Here is a 25807-nt window from a genome sequence, read left to right as displayed (position 1 = left end):
CATTCATCTCCACAGATTTTATTTCTCAGTTGTATAAAAATATATATATTTTTTTCAAATAAATGTATTGGAATAAGATTTACTTTATTAAAAAAAAAATCTGTGTGCATGTATATGTGTTCATATATATGCATATATATATGTTTATATAGTGTACATATATAATACATTATACTATATAATATATATTCGTATACACAGAGTGCATAAATTCAATGTGGTTCCAGAAAAATTCTGGTAATGCATTGAAGTGAGATACTTGCAGTCATCTGTTGTGCACACTAACCAACAAGCCATTTTCCATCTTCCTTTACCTCCTCTTTTCAATCTAACGTAGAAAGGTGAGCCATGTTAAGTGCAGACAGGAGCAGTTAGTTGCATTGCTGCTGAGGCTTAAGCTCTGAAGTGTTTTCCTGAGATTTTGAGGCAAGCACACATACGTGCAAGTATTTAATTTTTAATTTTTTTCCAATCGCAGTCTGTGCGGGCCAAAAGAGACTGAAGGATGCTCAGGGAGGAGGCAGCTCCTCAAAAAAGCAGAAAAGAAGCCACAAAACATCTTCTGTGAACAACAAAAAGAAGAGTAAGACCAGTAAGTACAGCAGTTCAGTGTGAAATGAAATGCACATCCTTTCTTTTAACAGTTATAGAAGAAATCAGTTAATTATTTATATAAGTAGTGTTCTCACTGGGGAATTCTTAATACTGCTTAAATGAAGAAACTACTTTTTCTGAATGCCAAAGCATTTTAAAATGCATTGTGTCATTTCTAGACCTGTTTCTTGGAGGTTTTCATAGCTTGTAATTTGGGAAGACTAAGAGTAGTGAGATTTCACAACTGGTAGGTCTGGGATCTTTGTTACCAGAGGAAGAAAAGAGGTAGCAGTATCTGTTGTGTGATGACTTGATGTAATAGAAGAGAAACAGACCAGGATGAAGTTATATTTCATACTTTCTGACCATTTTGTGGTCTTATTTTTAGGTACTAATTATGTAAAAGCCTGTGTGCTGAGCTTTGTTGCCAGTAAATTGTAGCATTTTAGGGTAAAAAAAGTTTTAAGTCAAACTTGATGTGAAAATCACCACGGGAGGAACTTCTGATAAGCTTTGCTTTGGGCTGAAAGGCTATTATATTTTGTAATATGTTGTTTTGTTTCTTCAGCCAACAGCAGTGATAGTGAAGAGCTATCTGCTGGTGAAAGCGTGTCCAAGACTCAGCCAGCAAAACTGGTTTCTACAGGCATGAAATCTCACCAAACCAAATCACTTTCAAGAACGCAATCTCCAGGAAAATGTGGGAAAAATGGAGAGAAGGATTCTGATCTCAAAGAACAGAACAATCGCTTGCCCAAAGTTTACAAGTGGAGTTTCCAAATGTGTAAGTGTTTTCCTGAGAACGTACCTAATGTGGTCTTGAAATAGACTATTTCCTATTAGACTAATAGACTATTTTATTATGTTGTATAACTTTTCTGCTTTTTTTTTCTTTAGAACTATTCTATCTCTACTTTACTCCACTTTGTGATTAAATCCTGGTTTTCAAACATTTGCTTTATTTTGCAGTTCAGGAAATTACCTCTCCTCATTGGAGTGTTTTACTCCTCATTCTCTAGTTACTGTTCAGGCATTTCTAACTTCTTTTCCCTTCTGTTTGGCTTAAATGAGCCAGAGTATGTTTACTATTTCTAGTAGTAAGGGTTTTCAGCACATTTGTGTCAGTCAGCTTACAGGGACATAGAGCATAGTATGGAATGGGTCACACACTTATCTGAAAAACATCACAGTAACTTTATTAATGTCCCACTGCTGCAAGTGCAAGTTCTTCATTGCCTGTGTGTATGCTTATTGCGGTATTACGATGGGAAGAGAGGAGAAAATGGACAAAATGCTAGATGATTTAAGCACCCTTCCTCAGTATAACAGTATGGAAACAGTTGAAAAATAATTCAATTGAAACAAAAACTTGTTTTTAGCCCCCTCTCTCACCATCTAGGAGTTCGTTTAGTCAGCAATAAATTGTTGCCCTTAGTACCAGCCATGGATGTATGTAGAAATTCATGAGTTACCTTTTTTGTTGTTGTTTAAACTTTAAAAGGTCAAATTGAAACTGTGTGACGTGAGTGACTTAAATTAGTTCTTAGAATTACCCGTAATATCTCATTCAGTATTCACAGATGACCTTAATATATGTCAAATTTCTGAAGATCTCAGAGCGTTGTGCTCTGCTATTCTGTGCTCTGTCACAGACTGCCTGAAGGCTGCTCTTCCTTACATAATGTAGCAAGAGCTGGTGCAGCACATCATGCAGACATTTGTGCTGAATTGTTTTTGCTAGCAGTGTTCCTTCATGCCCATGCTAGCTGTTTCTGAAAGATTCTGACCACATTTTCTTCTCCAGCCCTGAGTTCAGCCCTTGAGTACTTCCTACTCCACTGCAGTTGGGAGGTTGTTAGAAATGCTGCAGTCCAGTAATTAACAGACTGTTTATCTTGCAGCTGACTTGGAAAATTTGACCAGTGCCGAGCGCATAACCATTCTTCAAGAAAAACTGCAGGAGATCAGGAAACATTACCTGTCCTTAAAGTCTGAGGTAGCTTCCATTGACCGGAGAAGAAAGCGCTTAAAGAAAAAGGAGAGAGAAAGTAAGTGTGGGAACTCAATTTTTCCTTTAAAGGGCTAAATCACGTATCATGTTATTAAAGGTATTGACAGGAGTTGGATAGTTAATAGGAAGACATGTGCCATTAATTTGGTTTGGTTGTTTGTCTTTGCTTGTTTGTTAACATTTTATAAAGTTTCTTTTTCAACTTTTGAAGGTACAGCTCAGGCATGCAGTGATACTTAAATCAACCCTGTGGAAGGGAGCTGGGGAGACAGGCAGTCTATTTTGTTTATGTTGAGCTTCTTTTTATATGGGGGGGAAAGAGTGTGATAAACTTCTTTAAGCTATGAATGAAGCATCTTAAGGTAATGAATGTCTTACAGTATAAGCTGAAAACAAGTGCTAGCTTACTAGAGTATTTTTTGTGTGGCTGGTTCAAGCTTTCCCCTTAGCACAAAAGATTCATCATGAGTTTAAATGATTAATAAACAAAACAGCTTGTTTCTCTTGCTTTATTTCTGTAAGAAACATTCTAGTGTGTCTGCTTCTAACAACGTTAAAAGGATGTTTTCCACATCTCATTTTTATCTGTGTATTTAGCAATATTCTGCCACGTGTACCAAGATTTTTATGGCTGAAACCATCTCATGGACACAACAGTTGCTTCTTGGTTGCCCAGGCAGGCTGTGCGTGCAGGTTTGGTGCTGGGACAAGGCCCTGCCTGTGTAAATTCTCACAGGAAAGAGAATTGATGACTGTGCCTGTGGGGCAGGAATGACTTTGACATCCTCTGACTGAGTCCTTGATGTGGGTCATCGGGGAGCCAGGGCTGCGAGGGTGCAGTGCTATGTTATCTTGTACACAGCATAGCTTGTCTTGCAGAGTATTTCCCATGAGAGCTGGGGAGTGGAGGATTTTTTTCTTTTAACTACTAGGCATTAGATATTGGAGTCAGGATCTATAAACCCTTTTTATTGCCTAATTTGTGAATTTTTAAACCTGTTTTTCTTGTTCCCATACAGGTGCTGCTACTACGTCATCTTCCTCCTCATCACCTTCCTCCAGTTCCATTACAGCTGCAGTTATGTTAACCTTAGCAGAACCATCTATGTCAAGTTCATCACAAAATGGAATGTCAGTCGAGTGCAGGTGACAGCAGGACTTGCCAAAGCACTTTGCACTTAATGGCTGCTGAGGGCCACTCGTTTTGTTTTGTTTTGTTTTTTAATTTTTTTTTTTATACTGCACAGTGGCACAAAATTCAGACAAGCACTATTTTGTATTTAAAGTTGTTTCTTGACAAGCTAACTTTGCACTTAAGTGCACTTTTATGAAGAAAAAGTACAACAAACTGCTTTTCCTCAAGCAATAATTGTTTCCAACTTGTCTGGGAATTGTAAGTCCAGTGACTGGAAGGCCTTCCACTGTGGCAAATGGAGGCTGTTCACTGCCTGTAGAGACAGTACAATAAGCATATAGTTGTTGGGTTGATCTAAATAAATGTGGTAAGGCTTACTGTACATGTATTCCTTGGTATTTTGTTAAAGCTGGAACATTTGATATTTTTCCATTTATTTATGACAAATATTGAACCTATTTTCATTTGTACAAGCTAATTGTTTTTTAACTGCTAAGTCACCTTATAGTGGCTTTAATTGTATACGTCAAGCACATGTATTCAATTCAAAACCTGCAGTTAGTGGGATGTTCGACATCGGTCCTGATAACCAAATACGAGGATTCCTTTCAAAACAGACAAACAAAACTGACTAATGTTTACAGGTTTGAATTAGGCTTAAATAGGTTACTCTGGGTTTTAATAACCCATTAATTGGAAAGAAACTACTGTACTTTGCCATTTTTCTATAAAACAGTATTTTTTTTTAATTTTGATAGAATACATTATGAAAAAGGAAGAAAATGGCTAACAAACTGTATTAAATCTTAATGTATAAATATTGTATTTAGCCAGTTTAAAGTGTATATTTATTCATAATGGATTATAACAGTTATATTTTTGTGTTTTCTTGTAAATGTTTCTTTTCCCTTAGAGCAACAGATATTTCATTTGTAATGCTTATTTTATTACGAGCTTCGAGGAGAGAGGACTTTGAGACCGAGTAAGGTGTGAGGCTATAATTTGTGGTTGCTGGTATGAACACTGCCACAAAGGGTAGTTGTTTTTAAATACATAGCTAGCTGAGTGGTAGACATTTAATTTTTTAAATGCCTTGTACAAATTCCAAAACCAACTTCAAACTGTTTTCACTTGTATCGATTTTACGTTGTATGAATCCCAAGCGCTCTCCTGTTAATTATATACCTTTGTAAGACATTTGTATATTGCGGAAGTGTTCATTCGAGCTATTTAATACCTGGCACTGTTAATACACAGTACTTTATTGTACAGATTGTTTTACTGTTTTAATTGTAGTTCTGTGTACTTCTTTTGGCTGGGGAAATAGGGGCTGGCATGTTTTTCTTTGTTTTCTGGCAATACGACATGTAAGAATTCCAAGCATTTTGTTTGTAGATGCTAGAGTGTCAGAATCCTTTACATTTGACTTTTCTAAGAAAAGCATTTTCGGTCTCCGTAGTGTGTGCTTAAGGCTAACTTTATTGATTTTATGGAAAATGGTTTCAAAGTATTCACAACTGTACAGGACTGTAAAAATTTGTTGACAAACGTTGAAGGAAAAGCTTATAGAAAAAAAAAAAAGCTATAAAATATATATTAGGTTCCGCAGAAAATGGAGAACTATGTAATATATTGTACAAATGTAAGCAAAGGCCTCTGAAATAAAATGCCATAGTTTGTGAATCCCTGATTCTGTTTCTAACAGTTTAATTAAGCAACAGTAGCGTGCTCATTTAAATGACACCAACCTGCTGAATCGGTTCAGCAAAGGATGTTTGCTGTGGTGTAACAAGCACAGGAAAATTAGTTAGACATGGTACATTGCTTCTGTTTTCCTCTTAGCGGTTGGCTGAAATCTATCTTTTCCAGCAGAAGAGTGTTGCTCGTTGGCATCATTAAGGCTGCGCCAATTGAAATAAAGACGAGTCTGGATACACGTTAATCTGGTCAGTTTGAAAAATGTCAAAGAGAGCTCCTGAAGTTACTTGCTGTCCTCTAAGAACCATGTTTGGTAGAAGTGGAACTTGTTATATCCACTTGCGCCATGCCTGGCCTTCTTTCTGTTGTACACAGTAGTTGCACTTGTAAAATGGTGGATCGCCACTGAGGGTGGTCAATCACAAATAACTGACAAACAGGCTTTGGACACTTAGATTGTTAGTGATGGCTATGATTTGAGACTGCCAGGGGCAATTTTAAGTAACTTCAGTGGGGCTACTTGAAAGGTAACAAATGTTTAGTAGAATCAGAGTTATAATGGCTCAGTTCTGCCTTTAGCTTCAGGAGTCACGGCTGGTATTGATTTATCTGGGAAGTGCATTTGGGCAATTGAGTGTATTCATCCTTCTGCTTGCTGCTGCTACTCTCAGCTCTGCTTTAGTGCCAGCATCTGTGCTTTGATACAATTGCTAACTCCTATATGTGAAGCTTTATTTACTTAACATGAAATAATGGAGAGATTCTTCATTCAGCTGCCTCCCCACGCTTCCTTGCTGCTCAATTCAGTTGAAGGTTCTTGCATAAATATGGATTCGGAGTGCTTTTTATTACACAGATTATTTAATTCTTGCTCTACTGCATGTAATTTAATGACTAATCAGAATCTGCTCCGGGTGTTTTATATTGCACCTCTTCTGTGAAGTGTTGTAACTGTATTCTCTAGTTCGTGTTACTTGTGTCCCTGTAGTTACAAACAAAGATGCTTTTGGCAAACTTTTCAGCTAGGCTAATGTAATCCCAGCTGCAGTAAGAGAAATCTGAGCTTCCTTTCAGTTTATATACTATAGTAATACCGCTTAAACATGGACGTGCTTCCTGCTTGGCAATGCACACTGTGCTTAAAGCTGGCAGGGTATGTGCCTGTACCTGTGAATGCCTGCTTGGACAGCAACCTTCAAGCTGTCCCTCACTTAATGCCCTGCACCTTGGCTGAGGGACAGATGTGTTCTGCTGTCCCACATTTGATGTCCTCGAGAACAGCTGTGTGTAGGCTATCAGCGTATGCTTGGGAGCTCATCTGGAGTGGCGGCTGGCTGCGTTGCTCCTGATGTGTTTATTTGCAGCAGTGCTTGTACTTCTTTGTACTGTGTGGTTTCTATTGTGCCATACTACTTCCTTCTGTACCTGCCTTATGGCTCAGACTCGCTCTCTGGTTGAGTTCCTTAGAGGCAATGTGCCTTTTCTTGAGCGTCAGCAATTATAAGCCTCTGCAATCGGTCAACAAAATGCTTGTCCAATAGAGCGTTGATGCATTTTGATGGTCACAGCAGCAGTGAGTCACAGCGATCCACGCGGGTCCCTCCCACATCAGGATCCAACTCCAGGCTCCGCACGGCACCACCCAAATCCAAACCCAATGTCTGAGAGCGATGTCCAAACGCTCCCTGAGCTGCAGCACTCGCTGCCCGCTGCCCTGTGCAGCAATAACTGTTCCTGCTACAAGGCGCTTCGGCTCGTTACACCCCACAGCAGTATCGCAACCGTAAGTGCCAGCCCTGGGCCGTGCGCAGCGCACTGCGGCCCGTCCCCCAGGTAGGCGGCACATTGCGCCCAGCGCGGCACCGCCCGCTGCGTGCGGCCGCCGGAAGTGGCGCGCTCTCTTTTCCTTCGGCGCGCGTCCCATCATGGCGGCGCCCCGAGGAGCCGCTAAGCCGCCCGGCGGGTGCGTTACCGCACGCTCTGCCCCGTCCCGCTCCCTTTCTCTCCCCTTCTGCCGCCGCGCGGCCGTGTTGCCCCGCGGAGCGGCCGTTGCGGGAGACCGCTGACGCCGCTCTCCTGTGCAGGGCCGTGTGCGGGGACTACGTGGTGGGTCAGGTGGTCGGCAGCCTCTTCTCTGGCGGGGCGGCGGCGGTTCGGCCCTTGGCGGGTCTGTTCCGCGCCGCCGCCCCGCCGCCCGTCGTGGTGGCCGCGCCCAGGGTAAGCGCTGCGTACCGGCATCGCGGGGCCGGCTCCCTCCGCGGGCGCCCCGGTGGGACGGCGGGGTTTTAAACCCCCAGTGCGGGGGTTGGCGGCAGGCTTGGCCATAAGGGATCTACCGGGCCCCGTAGCTGCACGGCGGAGTGCCGCCCTGAGGGGACTCGGTGCCCCGGTGTGCATCGAAGGAGGAGCTGTAGGTGCGAGCTGTAGGTGTTCTAAACAAACTGCAAGCTGTAAAACGACTGTAGGGCGTCTGCGGAACTTTGCTTCTCAAGGCAGTGTCTTTGGCTTTTCTTATAAAGGAAAATCAGAAAAGGAAGCGCGCAGAGGCGGAGAGGTTGACAGAGGGACAGAGCTCACCTGTCACAGAAGAACCTCCCAAGAAAGTGAAGATAACCAGGAAGAAGGAGCTTTCAAAAGCAGAGGAGAAGGTGGCAGAGAGGTGCGTAGACGGTACCTTCTTAAAGAGGGACTGAAGAAAAAAGTCTATCTTCATCAGGAGAAAAACGGTGCTAGCCTAGTGCTCCTCATAGCATTGTGTTTTAAAGTACTGCTTTTAAGCAGCTTGTGGAAGTGTCAGATAGTTTGTGCCAGAAGGTACTGAGTACTTCACGTTCCTGCTATAGAGGCAGGCCCTCCGCCTGTGGCACCAGAGCCCCCATCAGAGGGCTGGCAGGGCTGCAGGCTGAGTTATCACATAGTGAATTCCATGGCCTGGGGCAGCAAATAGTTTTCTGTATTACTCGATGGTCAGATATCTTTATTTTGTGCACAATAGAAAAAAAAAAAAATAACCTTTGAAAATTGACGTTGCGCAGAACAGTTTAAAATAAAGCTTCAGAATAGCTCTCTTAGAGGCTGTAATGCTTTGACTTCAAACATCCTGTTCTTTCCCATCAGTTACAATTTGCTTGTCTTTTTCTGATAAGGGAGGGTGCTTTAGGACAGGCAGATGAAGACGAAGAGCAAAAACTGTTTGAGAGCAAAGCGAAGCAAAAAAAACGGGCTGCTTGTGCCGTTGCCAAGAGTGATGGTAATTCAGGAACGGGCCGAACTGTGAAACAAGGGAAGCAAAAGAATGAGGCTGAAGAAACGATGAAGAACAAAAGAACGGTGTTTGTTGGAAATCTGCCCGTCAGCTGCACTGCTCAGGTACGTGAGCGGAGTCTGTCAGCTAAAGGAACCAACAAGGTTCCGACAGCCCTTGTTTGAAGGGAATGTTTCCACTTGGGATCTCACACGTGGCTTATGACTAAAATCCCTTCTTGTGAAAGCGGGAAATAATGCTCATTATTAGGAACCTTCAGATGCTTTTTTGTTGTAGTGGAGTCGGGCTTTTTACAGCAGTGGATGCAGTTGTGTTGCTTCAGTAGAATTTGTTGATTTCTTCTTAGGGGTATTAATTCAGTTTTGGCAGCCCATACAATAAGAAGTGGCTATGGAAAACACAGGCATACTTGCAAGTTGCTGGCATGTTTTTAGTAGCCTGTTAACATACCTTGCATGAGTGAATTGAAAATAGTATAAAAACCATCTCAGCAGTACGTGCTCAACAGTAATTCTTATGATCAGGATGCAGAAATACATTGACCATCTGTTATGTTTTCTGTTCAGATGCTGAAGTCTCTTTTTAAAGAATATGGACCAATAGAATCCATTCGGTTCCGTTCCGTGGTATGTTATTTCCCCTGATGTTACGTGGTATCTGCCTTTCTGACCTTATGGGATACCGTTCCTAAGGCTTGTATCTTCGTTTGAATTCAGAAGCAGGTTTAGGTGGGTGTATTTTACCTTGGAAGAAGGACGGGTGATATTACTGCAAAGGCACCTTTCCTTTCATCGCATATTCTTCCTGTAACAGCAGTTTGTACCATCAAAGGTGTAGTTTTTCTCTGGGAAGGCCTTTATTATTGCTGATTTAACTAAGGTTAAGCTTATTTATGTTAATTTAATTAAGGTTATTTAGCTATTTTTAAGTTACAGCAGCAAAGGCTTATTCATTGTAAGTCTGTGTACTGTATAGAACAGGTGAAGATCATTGTCTTGGAACTCAAGAAACATAACAGACCAGGGCAAAGCAAGCCGTATAATTTTGAGATATTTCTAGATCATCATGAAGATCCATTTGCTCAGTGTACTGGCTACATAACTCTGAGTGGGGTGGCGTTTGTTTGACTTTCCCTTGGAGGACAGATAGTTGTGATATGTTGTCCCCGTGCTTACTTAATGAAAGCTTTCTTTATCTTGAAGGTTCCAGCAGAAGATACTGTATCCAGAAGGTTAGCGGCCATCAAGTAGGTTCTGCTTCTGAGTTTCGTGCTTTATTTTTCCACGGCAGAATGTGTATTTCGAGTGTTTGTTGTTCACTGTTCTGCTGTTTCCTTTTTTTGTCTTTTGCTTCTTTGATTTTCGCAGTGCTCCTTTGTGTATAAGCAATTCTTCTGACATGATAAGGAATTATAAGCCTAGTGTAGCAGTAATTATGGTAGATTGCATTCCTTATACTTTAGGAGGGAGGTAGACAGAAATTGTCTTTGATTCCTTTGGGTGTATTTATGAGCTGAGGTGCTTAATTGGGGTGTGTACGCAGGCTGTGTAAGATGTGCAGTGGGACTCCTTTTGTCAGAATATGCTTTATAAGAATCGAAGTTGCTGCTGTGTGCAAAACAGGGGAGATGTCAGCTTGTTTCACCAGAAGTGCTTGTGCACAGCATAATATCACAGTGGTTTAAAAAGTGTCTTTTTCCTGTTCCAGGCGTAAGATTCATCCTAACGCAAAGTACATTAATGCTTACGTCGTATTTAAAGAAGAAAATGCTGCTGTTAAGGCTCTACAAAAGTAAGTCTCAGCTTTGTTCCTCGTGCCTGTTGAGAAGGCAGATATACAGTGTTTAAAGATAAATGTAATCTGCCTCCTGTTTTTTTGCTCGTATGAAAATAAAGATGGTATTTCAAACTTAGAAGTAAATTTGCCTGTTGCAAAAAGGTGACAGCGTGACACTGTAAATGAAGTCATGCTTCACCGTTTCATTTTAAGACCTTTTCTTTTTCTTTTCACTGCAAAAGAAACGGAACAGAAGTCGCTAGTGGATTTCACATCAGGGTTGACAGCGCATCAAAAAACAGTTTGGTAAGTAGCGTGTGACGCCAAAACTCAGCGCTCTGCGTTTTGCTGTAACAAAAGACTCAGTGGCCTTCAATCTCTTCCTTGTTTTCTTTAGTATGACAACAAGCGATCTGTATTCCTGGGAAACCTCCCGTATGGTAAGTAAAATGGAGCATCATGCCTTGTTGGCTGATGCTTATGGAATATACACTGACATTAGGATTCTCTTACTTATTGTTTAGGGTACCGTGTTTAGGTAGCTAACTATCGTTTGTTGGGATCTTTTAAGATAGCACTTCTGTTTTTTGACAGAGACACCCAAAGGGGAAGCTTTCAGTGGGTGAAACTGCACATGAATCATTTTGTTCTGTTTATTTCTAGCACTGCAAGCACTTTTATTTCCTATTGTTACTTCACGTTTCTTAAATAAATATGACTAAGCCGCATATGTCATAGCTTAATAACCTGCCAAATGCATGCTTGTATTTGTGAACCGCTTCCAAGTGATACTTAGGGACAGCTTCTAATTTTGATGCTCCTCTGTGAGCCACATGGTGAGTGACTCTGTCTGGGCAGCTGTTTGCTGTGAGTTGTTAGCTGAATGGAGGTGCTTGCTGTGTAGTTCGGGTCAGTGCTTATTGAATATTCATCTGCTGAGTAAATGAAGGGATCACCATCAGGTCTGGTTCATGTGAGGGTATTAATGAAGTGAGGATGCTTGGGATAACTCAATTTGGGGTGTGGTGCATAAGTATGCAGGACGAAGGCAGGTCTGGTGCCAATAACTCGATAAAGAACCAGTACTGTTAAAACTTGACCTGTCTGTAAGGCTGGGGAGGTGACAGATGTGAGTGTGGTAACATTTCTCTGCTGTGTAGAGCTTGCTTTGGTACTGTCTGTTCTTCCTGCGGGAAAAGAACAGTTTGGACATTGACATTACTCTGGAAATGACTTCAGCACATTTAACTTTTCTCAGCACATGACATTAAGCCCTTGCTGTTAAATTCAGACCCTTCCTAGTGCAGAGACATAGCCACGTAAAGAGACTTAGTATAGAATAAAGTATACCTGTACAGAAAAGAGGGTAACCTATGTTTTAGTACTCTTGCATCCCACTCGTCTTTCTGGTTGCACAGGCATGGGATTGAGGAAGCCTCACACGTGTAGCCATTATCAGAATGGCTGTATTAAATCCCGTTTCCCCCCGTTCAGCTAAAAGTAAGTCCAGTCACTGAGCATCCGGTTGCAGGCTGCAAGCTGCCAGCTCGGGTTTGGCATCATCACTATTCATTCTCAGACATGGATGATGGCGTTAAGAAGGCGTTTGTGTGCCTGAGTTGGTAAACGTGAAATGATTGGATGTCGGCTGGGCTTCTAAAGCCGTCTCTGAAGGGCCGTGTCTTGCTGTGCTTGCCTGCAGACATCAGTGACAGCGCCGTGCGGGATCACTTTGCCGACTGCGGGACTGTGGTGGCAGTGCGGATTGTGCGCGACAGGCAGAGCGGCATGGGAAAAGGCTTCGGCTACGTGCTGTTCGAGGTGCGTATGTACCAGTGTCGGACTTCAGGGCGCTTCTCACCATCTGAATTGGGAATTGCTCTTACGGCCGTAGCTCACTCGCTTTGCTTTTTCAATGCAATGGGATGTTAAACGGCCGCAATGTGTCCCCGCAGAGCATACACGCCGTGCACCTGGCTCTGAAGCTCAACAACTCGGAGCTGATGGGCCGGAAGCTGCGTGTGAAGCGCTGCGGTGAGAAGGGCAGAGCCGCACAGCACAGCGGCACCAGCCGGTCGGGCGGCGCTAAGGGCAGAGCTCAGCGGGCAGCGAAAAGCAAGAGGGGCTGCTCCAGTGATTCGTTTGTGGGCGAGAAAGCAAATCCAGCCAAAAAGAGCACCAAGGCCAAAAGACTGAAAAGTATTGCTAAAAAGAAAGGGGGGAAAAACAAATAGCCTTTAGAACAGCTCCCCATCTGTGTTACGAAGAGTTGTTTCTTTTTAATAAAGGGCTGATCAGAATGCCGCTCTGTCCCGAGCCCTGTGTGTGTCCGACACGTTCTCGGGTCGCGTGTCGCGGTCCTCTCAGAGGAGCTCGGCCAGGAGCGCGCGCCGCGGGCTGCGCCGCCAGTCAGGCACTGAGGTAGCCGCCCTCCGGCGCGCGCCGATGACGTAGCGGAAGCGAGGCGGGGTCCTTTCTCGCCGCCCGCTGGCTCCAAGGTGCCTGCGGAGCTCGGTGCCGGCCTTGCGGAGGGCGGGGGCGGCGGCGCCTTCCCCGCGGCGCCGGGCACCATGATGGTGGGCAAGACCAGCGCCATCGCCGCGGGCCTCTGCGGGGCCCTTTTCATCGGCTACTGCATCTACTTCGACCGCAAGAGGAGGAGCGACCCCAATTTCAAGAACCGGCTGCGGGAACGTGAGTGTCCGGGCCGCCCCCTCGGCGCGGCTCCCGCGTGCGGCCGCCCCTCCCCCTCCCGGCCCAGTTCCCGCGCGGGACGGCGGCACGTGGCGGCTCCGCAGCGCCCCCGCGGCGCCCACCGCCATCACCGCCATCACCGCCCCCCCGGACCCCCCGGCCCGGCTTCGGTGTCGCCGCGTGCCGTGAGCGGGTAACGCGGGCTCCGCGCGCCGGGAGCGCGGCCTGGGTTAGTTCCTGCGCCCCGCGCGGCGGTGCGTCCATCCCGCAGGCTCAGGCGAGGCCTGTCGCTGCTGCGCTTTACGCGGCGGCGCTCGTCTCCCGGCGCTGAGGGCGATCGGATAAAGCCGCGGTCTGATAGCGAAGCTGGCGCTGCGCTGAGGCGTGAGCACGCGGCGGTATTCGGACATCTTAGCGGCCGCATTCCCAACCCTCCCGGTAGCTGCACTGCTGGCTTCCGGGCGTATGAACGAATGCCAGAGCGAACCGGTGATTCATCCAAAACGTGGAGCTCCTGTCCTGTAGCTCCTCGTTATTTCACGTCTTCAACATTTCAATGGGTGTTTCGGCAGTTGAGGAAGTTTTGCATTTAGCCTCACTATGTGCCTTCGCTGACAAAAGAGCCGATGCTGGTGATCTGGGATGGCAGGAAGCAGTTGTTTGTCCTCCGGGTACTTTTTGTCCCCACAGTGCAAGGCTGGCAGGTTTCAGCATAGCAGACTGCTGTTTGTCTTGCATGAAATAAATGGGTTGTGGCAAAATAATGGGCTGCACTGATGCTGAGCCATTGGAGCAGCTCCAGAGGAGGGCCACAAAGATAATCCTAGGGCGGGAGCACCTCTCTTCTGAAGAAACATGGAGGGAGCTGAGCTTGTTCAGTCTGGAGAAGATGAGGCTCTGGGGAGGCCTTGCTATAGCCTTCCAGTGCTTAAAAGGAGGTTATAAACAGGAGGGGGCTGGCTGTTTTCATGGTCTGGTAGTGACAGGACAAGGGGGAATGGGGAATGACTTTAAAAGAGAAGAGGTTAGATGCTAAGAAGAAATTCTTTACTCGGGATGTGGTGAGGCCCTGGCACAGCTGCCCAGAGAAGCTGTGGGTGCCCCGTCCCTGGAGGTGCTCAAGGCCAGGTTGGATGGGGCTCTGAGCGGCCTGAGCTGCTGGGTGGCAGCCCTGCCCATGGCAGGGGGTTGAGGCTGGGTTTTCTTTAAGAGCCCTTCCAACCTAAGCCAGCATGTGTTTCTATGATATGATTCTGTGCGTTTCATTAAATTCGCACAGAAGCTCTGAAAGGGTTTTTGCGTCCTGTTGTTTTCATGGTCTGAGTTCTCGTCAAGTAAAATTCTGAACAAATCTTACACTTGTTCTAAGAATGCCGCTTGACCTTGCCAAGGTTAGAAAGTTATATTTGCTTTAGAAGTGGAAACAGTCTGTCATGGTTTGATATGAAGTGGCTGTTACTTGGAAGACAGAACTGGAAGATAGAGATCCTCAGGCACGATTGACGGGGCAGCTTTCAGTTGTAAGGCTCTAGAGAATACTCAGGGCTTTTTGTTGTTTTTCAGTACTGCAATTCTTCCTTTAGTGTAGGTGTTTCCCAGGTGCAGTCGGTGACCTGGTGATCATGACGATGTTTTTACTGCTGGGTGCTGGAGCTTCATCTGGTCTATTTGACAAAACCAGGATCGAGTGTAGCAGCCAGTTGCAGTTCCTTGGATGAAGATGTGCTGTTTAGAGCAGGTCGTGTCAAGTGGTGTTCTTAGGATAAGGTTATTTTTTCAGCCTCTCTACCACAACGTGAGCAGAGCTTGGGAGGGACAGGGCTCCCACGTATTGGTTGCCTGCTGCATTTAGTCAAATACCAGCTGACAAATGAAGAACTGATAATGCTTTTGCCATCCTGGATGTACTTGACATCCCTTTGTTTAAGCAGCATCAGGACCAGAGTTCGTGTTGCGAAGGCACATAGTAAGTAAAAGCAACGTGGCCAGATTCAGATTTCAGGAGATGAACCAATTAAGTGAGAGTCTGCAAGAACTGGACTTTGGTTTTTCCAGATGTGTTAAACTTGTTTATTTAGTAGGTGCAGCATTCTCGGGTTAGCTTTTTGTTCCTAGTTTTGGTCCTTAGTCTTGGGGCCAAAGGATAATAAAGCTTTAAACACAGGGAGCCGGTCAGTTCCTGCACAGCGGATGAGAGTAGAAGAGGTGAATCATCCCTGTTTTTGTGGGGCTGGCTCCTGTGCTGCTGGTGCAGTGCATGGAGTTCTGCCACCAATGCCTGAGCATCAGGTTACCCACTGGTTTGCATTGGAGACTTTTTCCATACACAAGGGCTGGGCCTGAAAAACTGGTGAGTTCCATGTAGTGCAAGAGCTGGTGTATTGTATTAGAACAACTGTCATGTGTGCTGATGGGCTTTAAAGTTCTGCGCTAATAAGTGCTTTGCAAAATTGGGAGACTGAAGTGGCCAAGTTTCAGCAGGTGAATTTGTATTTAAAATAGAAAAGAATGGTGTTGTTATAGTAGCAAGAGTTCTAAACGACCCAACGTTCTTCTGCGTGTAACAATGTGAAATTTTATATACAGGTCAATATGTTGTAGAAACTCAAGGGTGAGGTGAGGGGTTATGAAGGTACCAAGGAAGATGGAAGGATGATCCACGTGCTTAGAGCGTGCATTCCCTTTGTGAGAAGAACGCTTGATCTCATCCGTAGGTTTCATGTTACATTGTCGCTGCTAGGAAGTGATTTCCTGGGCGTCTTCATTGTGTGGATGATCTCAAATTCGTAAATCACAGCCATTGAAATTTTTAGTTGTATTATTCGGAAGTATTTTCAGCAGGTAAAATTGTGTCGGAAGCCAGACGAGGGCTGTGTGGCAGCTGCCCAAGGTAGGTAGGTGTTCATGGAGCTGACTCTGAGGACCAAGAGTAAGAGCAAGAGCACAGTTATTTAACCGTGGGTCATATGGAGTTACTTCAAATTACACTGATGTAACTGTTTCATTTGATGAACAAAATGGTTCTAAGGAAACCACCAGTATTACTATACTTATGTCAGGATAATTGTTCTTGTATGAATAACCACTACCACAAAATATTGCTATACCTGCCCGATTGCATTAAAAACAAGCTATGTATCACTCTAATTACACTGGTTGTGCTGGAATGCTGCACTTTTCTGCTGCAGACCATCTTTATGTCTTCAGGTTGAATGATTAAGCCTGTAAATGTTTGTTCCATCTGGCACCGTTTGCTCTCCTCTCTTAGTTTCAGGAATGTGTGCTCTGGTAATGCTTTTGCTGTGGGACAATCAGATCCTGCTCATATGTAACTAGTTCCCAAACTTCTGCTAAGTAAAGCAGCTGCCAGTTCTGCTGGTGGTGCACCGGTGTATTTCAGAATGAACGTGGCTCAACGTTGGGCAGCCTTGCCTTGTAGGCAGTTCTTCTGTGGCTTGTGATTGCTGGAAATTTATGTAGAAAAATCCTGTATTAGCTTAATTCCCTTTACGTCTCAGTGCTTACATAGCGCATGAGGTATATGCGAGTATGGGCTCAGCACAGCTGGTGTTGAGGGTAGGCAGCAGGAGAGGAGTTGCCATTCTGAATCAATGTGCCAGCCCTCATTAGACCTCTGCATGGTGCTCTGCTGCAGAGAGCAGGCTGCATTCTTGTGTTTGGTCCTCAGTATTTGGAATATGTTAACGCTGTCTTGTTTTGAAATTAACTTTACTCCTTTACTTTTTATGACTATCACCCGAAGTCTTCTGAAACTGCAAATTAAAACCCACGTGTTCTTGTTCTTGTAGGAAGGAAGAAACAGAAGCTTGCCAAAGAGAGAGCAGGGCTTTCCAAGGTAATACCGTGTTCAGTAATGCAGTGCTGTTTTGGAAAATGTTTTGTCTGTACCAGGTTTGCTTCTGAGCTTTGTTTAGAGGGCAGCTTCTCTGTTTTGATCCCTACATTACAAACCGTTCCGCAGGTATGTGGTCTGTAGATATTTCATTAAAGCTACCACGAATAACCATATGAAAATACGTCGTCCCTTTTTCAAGTCAGATGGAAGAGGTATTTCAGACTCCGTCCCTCTATGGATGCATAATGCAATGATTGGAGACTTGAGTCTGATTTTCAGTACTGCTTTGCGTATGTTTAACTTAGTGGTGATGCTTATAATTCTTTTTTGAGTTTCCTTGTAAAAATACGGCAGTATTTGTTTGGTTTTGGCTGAGAACATTTTCTGCTGAATTATTAACTGCGGCTTATGGGCCAGCTTCAGTTTTACTCTGTGTGTTACAGCTGCCTGATCTGAAAGATGCCGAAGCTGTTCAGAAGTTTTTTCTCGAGGAGATCCAGCTTGGGGAGGAACTACTAGCTCAAGGTAATAGCATAATTCCTTTTGAAGGGTAAGTTGAAAGAATAACATATTTTTTTTAACCTTTTACTAGATTTCTGTCATTTGGGAGTCAAGAGATCCTTTCTTAGGTTTGATTGCTCTTTTCTACCCCTCTGTGTTCAGAAGATTCAACCAGGGAGGAGAAAAGAAACGTGGTTTGATTCTAAGTAGTTTAACCCACTGTTGGTGGATGTTTTATGTAAATACTTCATGCTGCAGAAGAGGTTTGTTTTCAAAACGTTATGATTTGTCATGCAGGTGAATATGAGAAAGGTGTTGATCACTTGACCAATGCCATTGCTGTGTGTGGACAGCCGCAGCAGCTACTACAAGTTCTACAGCAGACTCTTCCACCACCAGTGTTTCAAATGCTTCTAACTAAGCTCCCTACAATAAGCCAGGTATGTGAAACACTCCATGTTGTTGAGGTTGGAAGGTAATTGAGCTGCTTCTGTCATGTGCTATATAAGCCTTGGGTATTGGTTTTTATCATATGGTTTTCTTAAATGTTCGGTTAGACAAAAAGGTCTTTCACTTGGAACACGAAATATGAAAATGTGTGGAAAATACTGCATGGCTTGATAGCAAACGGGTTAAAATAGGAATACAAAAATTCTCTATGCATAGAGTATGCTAACTCTTCAAAGTAGAGACAACTTTGGGCGACTTATCGCATAAGCAGATCCACTGTTTCCCAGGTGGAAGTTGGATCTGAAAAAAAAGGTGACTTCCTTACACTGGTTCTTGAATCTCAGCTTTTTAAATGATATGTAATCATCTGTAAGTGCTATACAAGTTCATCAGAATTCATCTATCAACGTGGAATGTTAATTAACACCAAAACTGACAGTTTTGGAAAGTTTTCCCGGTGATAAAGGTAGCTATGTATATAAAATGCACTTCTCTGTTGACTGCTTACTGTGCAGGTTACATTGATAATCTGCTAGCAAGAGAATCTGTCCTAAAATAAATGCTTCTAGGAAGTGCAAGGGAACTCCCTTAGGATGTTGCCTCACATGCAGCAGATACTGTGTTTATCAGTCAGCTGTCATCACAGCTCAGGTGTGGTTTCAGTTTAAGATTCTAGTTGCTACTAAAAGCACTGAAAAGCACCAGCTAAATGAGACATAAAGGAAGCAGTGGAATAAAAATGTTTCATGAAAGAAACCAAAAAACATAGAGGTCATAGAGTGAATCATAGGATGGCCTGGGTTGAAAAGGACCGCGGTGATCCTCTAGTTTCAGCCCCCATTGCTATGGGCAGGATCACCAACCACCAGACCTGGCTGCCCAGAGCCGCATCACTTGAGTCATCACTTGAGGCTGATAAGATGTTGTTTATCTGACTTCAGCTTCGACAGGTATTGCACAGTGTGTTATTTCTACAGAGACCTTGTGTCAAATAGATTACAGTTTTTATCATTAATCAGGTATCTCAGTAATCACACGGCTTAATTTTCAGTGTAAAATTACATTGCTTGATAATCAGTTGCCTACTGTCAATTTTATGTAATGGTGAATGAGTTTTTCTCCTTCTTGCAGAGAATTGTAAGTGCACAGTGCTTGGCTGAAGATGATGTTGAATGAGTTCACACCACAACAGGGGGAAAAAGTGTTTTCTTACCCCAGAAGATGAGCATCAGTAGGGGGTTAAAGGGGCAAACATAGTAGTTATGGACTGTGTACCACATCGGGTTCTACCGGAGTTAAAATTAACTTTGTGTAGGTGGGTTTCACAGGATTTTATTTATTATCCCAGTGAAAAGTGTATTTTGATAAAAATTCATTTTATAAATACACTGTGTTGAGTTATCAAAGTATCACTAACTTCATTATTATTAAAATATGCAGTTGTGATGTTGTACATATAAAGACAGAAAACTAAAAGCTATTGAAAACCCAATGCTCATTTTTTGAAGAAAAAAAGAAAAAAATTAAAGAAAAGAAGTTATGGCAATAAAGATTTATCCACACTCGTGTGTCCCTATAGCACTACTTTGAATTCCAGAACGTTTGGGTGTCAGAGCAGAGCAAATGGTCTAAAAAATAACAGCGTTTAAAGAAACCAAAAACGTTATGGCTGGTCTTCCAGTGCTTTTAGTTAATTCAAAACCTCAAGTCATTCCCTTAGAAAATAGGCATGTGATCGTTTAAACAGTAACTGGTCACGTCAAAAAGAAATGCAAATCAAAGCGGTAATAGGTGACTTAGCTGCTGGGAGAATGAGAGATGTATTTGTCAGGAACAGTAACGCCTATAGCGAAGCACGTCAAAACCAAATCTGCCACCAGGGAACTTCTGTTAAGTAGTTACGTGAAGTAAAGCTGTTTAGAATAGAACCTTGGGCTGATTTTAAGAGCACAAAGAGTTTTTATTTTTGTTTAGAAAGCGTTTAACCTTCTTGTAAGATAATTAACATTTCAGTCTCTAGTTCTAGAGATGAGAGAAAATATTTAGCGGTACTCGGCATTTGGCTTGATTATTTTTTTGTGCTGAATCAAGTTACAAAGGTAAGATGTGATGACATCCCCAGGCTAAACTAGCTAAAACTGCTGGAATTGGAAAGATGTGAAATGTCAGTATGTGGAGATAACAAGGAAAAAACACAGACTGAAATGTGTTTTCAGGATTCTTCTACTACTCGTTTTCCCTCGATAGGATATTCGGAATTTCAAATCAGAGCAGACTGGTTCCCGCCATTTTGTGTTTCTGTGCTAAGGCCACTCTGGTGGCAGGGAAAAAAAAGCAACAATTAAAAATGTGGCTTAATATTTCTGACATTATGACTTGTTTCAGTTTCATGAAGAGAAGAGAGAACAATGCTTTGGTCTAGTGGTGCTGTTACGTTCATAGAAAGGTAATGGATGCCATAGTATGAGTAGAAGAGAGAGACTCTGAAAGCACTCTGGCTAGCATTCCCATATATCTTTCTCACTCCATCCTGCTGTATGTTTCTGTAAAGGCAGATTCTTCCAAAACTGGTCTCAGTTTTAGAAATTGCCTCTCAGAGTCTTTGTCAAGTGGAAGGTTTGTGGGCACCCACTTGTCACGTACCAAAACTTGGGAGTACAAATGGCTCTTGCTGAGTCCATCAGCTTGGACAATTCTTTTTGCTGTGGAGGAGAAGTTTCCCCCCTAATTCCTTGAAAATACAGCTTCCTGAAGTTTGAGCTGCTGCTCTTTTCGAAATGGAAAGAATATTGAAGTTAATGGCTGGTAGGAACAAGATTTCTTGAACAGATGACTGTAATTTGGTCTTCTTGTTGTTTAGGTGCCATAAGATAGAAGTAAAACTTAGCCTTTGTCTTCAGGTGACAATCACTGTTTTTCTCTTTTAATTTGTCTTAGAGATACAAAGTTATTTAATAAACATACTGTGAAGCAATAGAAGGTTCTGTGCTTCTGGGATGCAGCTGGAATTTTTGGAAGACTTTGCCTTTTACATTTTAATTTTAAAGGTTTGGGAAAATTCACAGACTATGCTGACAGAACTGTTCCCATATTTACCTTCTGCCCTCAGTGGCGGTGGCAATTTCGCTGTGAGATCTTTTTGGTTCATCTTTTAGCTTCTTCAATTAGATTAAGCTTCCTTAAAACTCAGATAACACAAGACGCTCTCCCTTAAGACTGAACAGTTTTTTGTGCTCTCTGGTACAATGTTGGTATAACTTTGAATTCACAGTTTAGTTTACAGCAGTGCTTTTCCAAACTAAGTATTTTAGCTAATCTGACCGTCAGTTCCTTTGATGGAAGATTCGGCAATAGTCCGATTGTGTCTACAAAAGTTCATTGCTTTAATAGTTCTTATAGGTTCCTGTACTACTTTAAACCTTTTTAGTTTTCTTGCTCCTGCAAAACTAGATATGATTCCAATTTTTAGACAAGGAAGCCTTAAGAAGTACCAAGATATTCCGAAATGTTATAATCCCAAAGTACCTGGCTAGTATGATGATGCAAGCTCTGATACCTGCTTTGAGTGCCTTGGCTAATAGGGTGGGAAGGTGTCATTTTTGAATCTTTGAATAAGACTGATTTTTTTTTTTTATTATTTTTTATTTTCCTAAAACCTGTAGGTAAAACTTGGTGAAAGCTGGTTAAAAAGAAAGATAGTGTCTAGGTTGGGAATTGGATGTTGCTCCAACAATGGCAGGCTCCTGCTGTTGTAGCTAGTGTGCACAGCGCACAGATGTCAGAGGCTCTAATTTAAACCTTGTTTCAGTCATAAGCAAAGGTGCGGGTCATTGAACATACAGTGGTAGCGATGCATCTTATTGCATCAATAGCAGTAATGCTGTTGAATTAGCCGTACACAGTACTGTGTTCCTTTTTACCTTTGCAATTTAAAGAAAGGTGGAGGTGGACTGTGGATTTGCTGCTGGTAAATAATGTCTGTAAATGTGCTTCGCTGCAGGTAAGGCTGCTGTTTCTCTCAGAACCATCCTCTGCTCTGTAGTGTCCAGGAATGAGGCACTTGGTTTCAATGTATGTGACCACTCGGAGAATCTCTTATAAGGGAGGTCTGTTAATTTTATGCTAGGAAGTTTCCTTTCAGCAGTTACAAGCTTCTCTGACAGCTTTTATAGCAAAAAACAAAACAAACAACAACAAACATCTAACGATCAACAACCAACAGCTACTTTCATGACTGTGCAGAGCTACCTTTCTTTGATGTCTCACCATTAAGTTCTTTAGATAGCAGGATCAGGCACACACTGAATCATCTGGCACTAATTTCCTTACCCTGAGGTATGACAGAATATTACTGTTGCCCTTAACTTCAAAAATGGTGAAATCCCAGCCCTAGTCCTGCTGTGTAGGAGGTTAGCAAACCTTCATCAAAGTAAAGCTCAAGCTATTTATGCAACCAGATGAATCTTCCTAAAATTGCATGTGTACATCTGTTGATGGTGTGTTGAAAGTCCCTTAGGCTCAACACTGGCCCTACGTGACCGTTGTGTTAAAATTAACGAGAGCTAAACGTCAAGGAGGGAGTCTTTGAAGTGGTCACTAAGTGCTTTTTGTGTGTTCCAAAGGCGTGTTGAATGGTACGCCTGAGCTTCTGAGTTTTTTTAAACAATGCAGGTATGAAAAAGGTTGGTGCGAAGAATATCATTTCTTCAAGGTTTCTGTTGGACCCAAGTCTTGGTTTGGTTTTCAGTTTGTATGCTTACGCTGACCAGTGCAGATTTATGTTCTTGTTTGGGGAAGGACTGAAAAAATAACCTGTCTGCATAGCAAGTCATATTTGACCACAAGTCTGTCTTGCGAAGAGCTGAAACGTGCTTAACTCATAAGGATGAGTAGCTTTTAGGCACTGCAGAGACTGAGCTTCTGGTGCACATAACGGTACTTGCTCTCTGCGGTTGTACCAAAACGGAGCTTCCCAAAGATGTGGGCATTCAGTGCTGTTCTGTCACGTCCTGTGTATGAATGTATGAATGAAGCCACAGAAAACGGCCGGCCCTTGTGTGATACTTCTGTACCAGGCTGCTCAGCTTACTAGAGCCTAGGTCAGGTTCTTTCCAAATACAGGACTGTCTGTTTGTGCTTAAAAAGAAAGTCAGGGTTCTCACCTCCCTGAAATAGGGGCTCACAGGTGCTACCCTAACATCGTATACTGTCTGTCATTAGATGAGGTGACTACCCTCTGTTTCCTGATCACTGCTGTAACCTAACAGTCATGAATTCCTAAAGGCTTGTGCGCTCTAAGCTTTTGTCTTTAGAGGTGTAGTTCCAGTCCCTGGTTTGTAAAGGTCAGGCCTTGATTTAGTGGCTTGATAGGTATGTGTCTTGCTCACAGTTACCATCATTTCCCTTGCGCTCTGAGGATGTTCTTGTCTCCTTGTCTTTGGGATGAGAGTGTCACTGGGGCTCACCCATTCTGCTATGGTCACTGAATGGGGTGCTGATGCTCCTAAAACTGTTGCTGCAATATAGCTCATGTGGCTTTCAAGTATCAAATTTCTACACTGCGTGGAGACAGGAAACAGCTGCTGCCAGGTAGTTCTGCCTCTTCACAACTTGGGCCCTTAGGACTGTGAGAAATTGATTTGGTCATACTGTCGTTTATTTGAGCACGTCTTAGTCTAAACAGCAGAGGGCAGTTTTGCACATCTGTTCTGCGCGAGCTCATCCCGGTTTTTAGTATCTTCCCATCTGGAAGGGTGTTGCAATGCAGCATTTTGTCCATGCAGATTTGATACAGCGTATAGTACAGGGCCAGTGGGGGCAGCAGTGTGGCATCTGTTTCTACTGACACCCAATTTTGGCACTTTAAATCCCCAGATGTTTGTTGTGGTTAAATAATTACAGTCTTTTCCCTTCCTCTCCGTCCCTCAGCCCAAACCAGGTATATGGGGAAGCCACCTGCATTGTGCAGCTTAAACCACGCCAGAAAATGCAACTGCATGTCATTCCCTGACACGTCAGAGAAGGATTCCCCCTGCTCAGATGTGATTTCTCTGGATAAGCTTTGTTAGCCTGAGTGAAATGAGAGCTGTCAGCTGCAGTAGGGCTGGAAGAGAAATAGACGGCTTTAGCCTGGAGCTGGGGTTAAAACCACCTCCCACTTCCCTCCCACCTTTCCCCCCAAAAAACCAAAATGTTGGCATTAGGGTGCAGTTCTGGTGCAATCCCATAGCTGACACAGAGGAGCTGGTAGGCTCTTCAATGCCTAGAAGGCAGCTGTTTGTAGCAGAATGGTGGCACTCTGGCTTAAGACCAAATCATAAACCACTCCTGCACTTCTGAAGTGCTGTTTTTGTGCTTCATGGTTGTGTTTGCAGGGGGAGGTATATGTTGGTAGTGTACATGTAAATGGAAGTATTCAGCCTCTGTATTATCCATCGGTGAGCATTTTTTTAGACGTTTCACTGGTTATTAGAAAACATTTCAGAGTCTGCTTAAAGCATAGCAAGTACCTGGAGAAAGTGAGCTGTTTAATAAAAGAAACCATCTCTGCAAACCAGGATTTTCTGTCCTTAGGTCAATCTGGACGTGTTACACCCTCTAAGGTAGCCTGAAAGACACAGAAATTTGCTGTAATAAACAAATCTTTGCCCGCTTTGGCATGTATGTAAAAGAGCATTTCCTGGAGCTCTGGAACAACCTGATTAGCATCTTTTGTTGTATTTAAAATGTTTAATTAGAAGTAATGTACTTTCCGCTGTGATGATTAAAATGACAATGATTATTGCATGAATTTGTTAATTATAATGCAATGACTAATTAAATGGAGAAATGGAGAAAAGGGATTCCTGAGCAAGCACGTTCTTTGAGAAAGTGTCCGCTGGTGTTTTTAATTGATAGTACATGCTTAATCAGTTCATACCAGTATCTCATTATTGATGGGAACAGTGTTTGGTTTTGTTGGAAATTTGCCTTCACCGCACGCTGACCTGGTGTTGTGTGATTGCTTGGTCCTGTAAGTGAAGAATATCAACTCTTAGAATGAAGGAGATGGAAGCTTTTGTATATATAATGGAGAGAAACCCCAACTATTCCCAGGTTGTAGCCTCCGTGTTTATTGAGTTCTTCCACTTTGCTATAATGGCACTCGGCTGAATTTGCATAAACATGAGGGGTTGCTATTTGTTTTCCATTTGCTTCTATCTCTCCATCTGAAGTTCTGAGCTTTAACATCAGGCCCCTTGGCTCATGTTAGAAGCTGTATCACAAAGCTATGGTCCCTTTTTTACTTCTCTGTTGGGATGTCATCTACTGACCATTAGCGCTGGCAGAATTCTTAGCATGAAAATGTTATTACTTCTGTGTCAGCAGAGATGTGTGTGACACTGTGAAGAATCTGTCAAGAGGAGTCTGTGCCTCTGCAAGCTCACAGTCTGTGGTCCTGATCCCGTAACTTACTCTGCACGATCCCTTCCTTATGGAAACCTAAGCTACCAAGATCATGACATGGGGTCTGAAACAGGAAGGGTGAAGGTAAGGTTTAGGAAAGTCTGTTTGGTTTGCTATTTATTGAGTGGATGTTTTGTCCAGCTGATTAATGTATATAGCTGTAAAATGTGCTTCTTTTCTACACTATTATTTTCAGACTGGTTGAGTAAACAGTATTAGTTACTATCAGGAAAAACCAGACCTCAGCCAACTGCTGACCTGGTTGTAAATCATGGAACCTACCATAGAAAAACCAAACCCAAACATTAAGCATCTCTTTATGGTTGGAAATATTTGAGGCATAACGCCCTCCATCCCCCCTACTGAAATCAAATACCATGA

General features: G+C 43.2%; 3 protein-coding genes and 1 non-coding gene across 6 annotated transcripts in view; all 4 read left to right on the top strand.

The window, feature by feature from the left end:
• ARID4B (AT-rich interaction domain 4B) overlaps positions 1 to 5429 on the top strand; it is an 83919-nt gene extending 78490 nt beyond the window's left edge. For all 3 annotated transcript variants that reach the window (XM_072332496.1, XM_072332493.1, XM_072332495.1), the window contains 4 exons: positions 479 to 592; positions 1163 to 1378; positions 2496 to 2642; positions 3625 to 5429. In XM_072332496.1, the coding sequence (XP_072188597.1) occupies positions 479 to 592; positions 1163 to 1378; positions 2496 to 2642; positions 3625 to 3755 (608 nt within the window). In that variant the 3' untranslated portion in view covers positions 3756 to 5429. The remainder of the gene's footprint in view (positions 1 to 478; positions 593 to 1162; positions 1379 to 2495; positions 2643 to 3624) is intronic.
• A 1882-nt stretch (positions 5430 to 7311) lies between these two features.
• On the top strand, positions 7312 to 12783 carry RBM34 (RNA binding motif protein 34). Its single transcript, XM_072332260.1, has 11 exons — positions 7312 to 7401; positions 7523 to 7655; positions 7958 to 8097; positions 8585 to 8807; positions 9270 to 9329; positions 9906 to 9949; positions 10411 to 10494; positions 10722 to 10785; positions 10877 to 10919; positions 12182 to 12300; positions 12435 to 12783. Exons 1-11 carry the CDS (start codon positions 7364 to 7366, stop codon positions 12711 to 12713), a joined length of 1227 nt encoding a protein of 408 aa, XP_072188361.1. The 5' UTR covers positions 7312 to 7363; the 3' UTR covers positions 12714 to 12783.
• Positions 12784 to 12930: 147 nt separating this feature from the next.
• Positions 12931 to 24845, top strand: TOMM20 (translocase of outer mitochondrial membrane 20). Its single transcript, XM_072331868.1, has 5 exons — positions 12931 to 13173; positions 16983 to 17029; positions 17473 to 17554; positions 17828 to 17970; positions 19112 to 24845. The coding sequence occupies exons 1-5, from the start codon at positions 13050 to 13052 to the stop codon at positions 19154 to 19156; spliced, it is 441 nt and encodes a 146-aa protein (XP_072187969.1). The 5' UTR covers positions 12931 to 13049; the 3' UTR covers positions 19157 to 24845.
• On the top strand, positions 13592 to 13727 carry LOC140250855 (small nucleolar RNA SNORA14). The gene has a single exon (XR_011903311.1). It is a non-coding gene; the product is annotated as a small nucleolar RNA SNORA14 (small nucleolar RNA).
• Positions 24846 to 25807: the final 962 nt, after the last annotated feature.

This window comes from Excalfactoria chinensis, chromosome 3 (assembly GCF_039878825.1).
Source record: "Excalfactoria chinensis isolate bCotChi1 chromosome 3, bCotChi1.hap2, whole genome shotgun sequence".
In the NCBI taxonomy this organism is placed as follows: domain Eukaryota; kingdom Metazoa; phylum Chordata; class Aves; order Galliformes; family Phasianidae; genus Excalfactoria; species Excalfactoria chinensis.
Note: the sequence above shows the minus strand (reverse complement) of the source record. Positions and strands in the feature narration are given on the sequence as shown.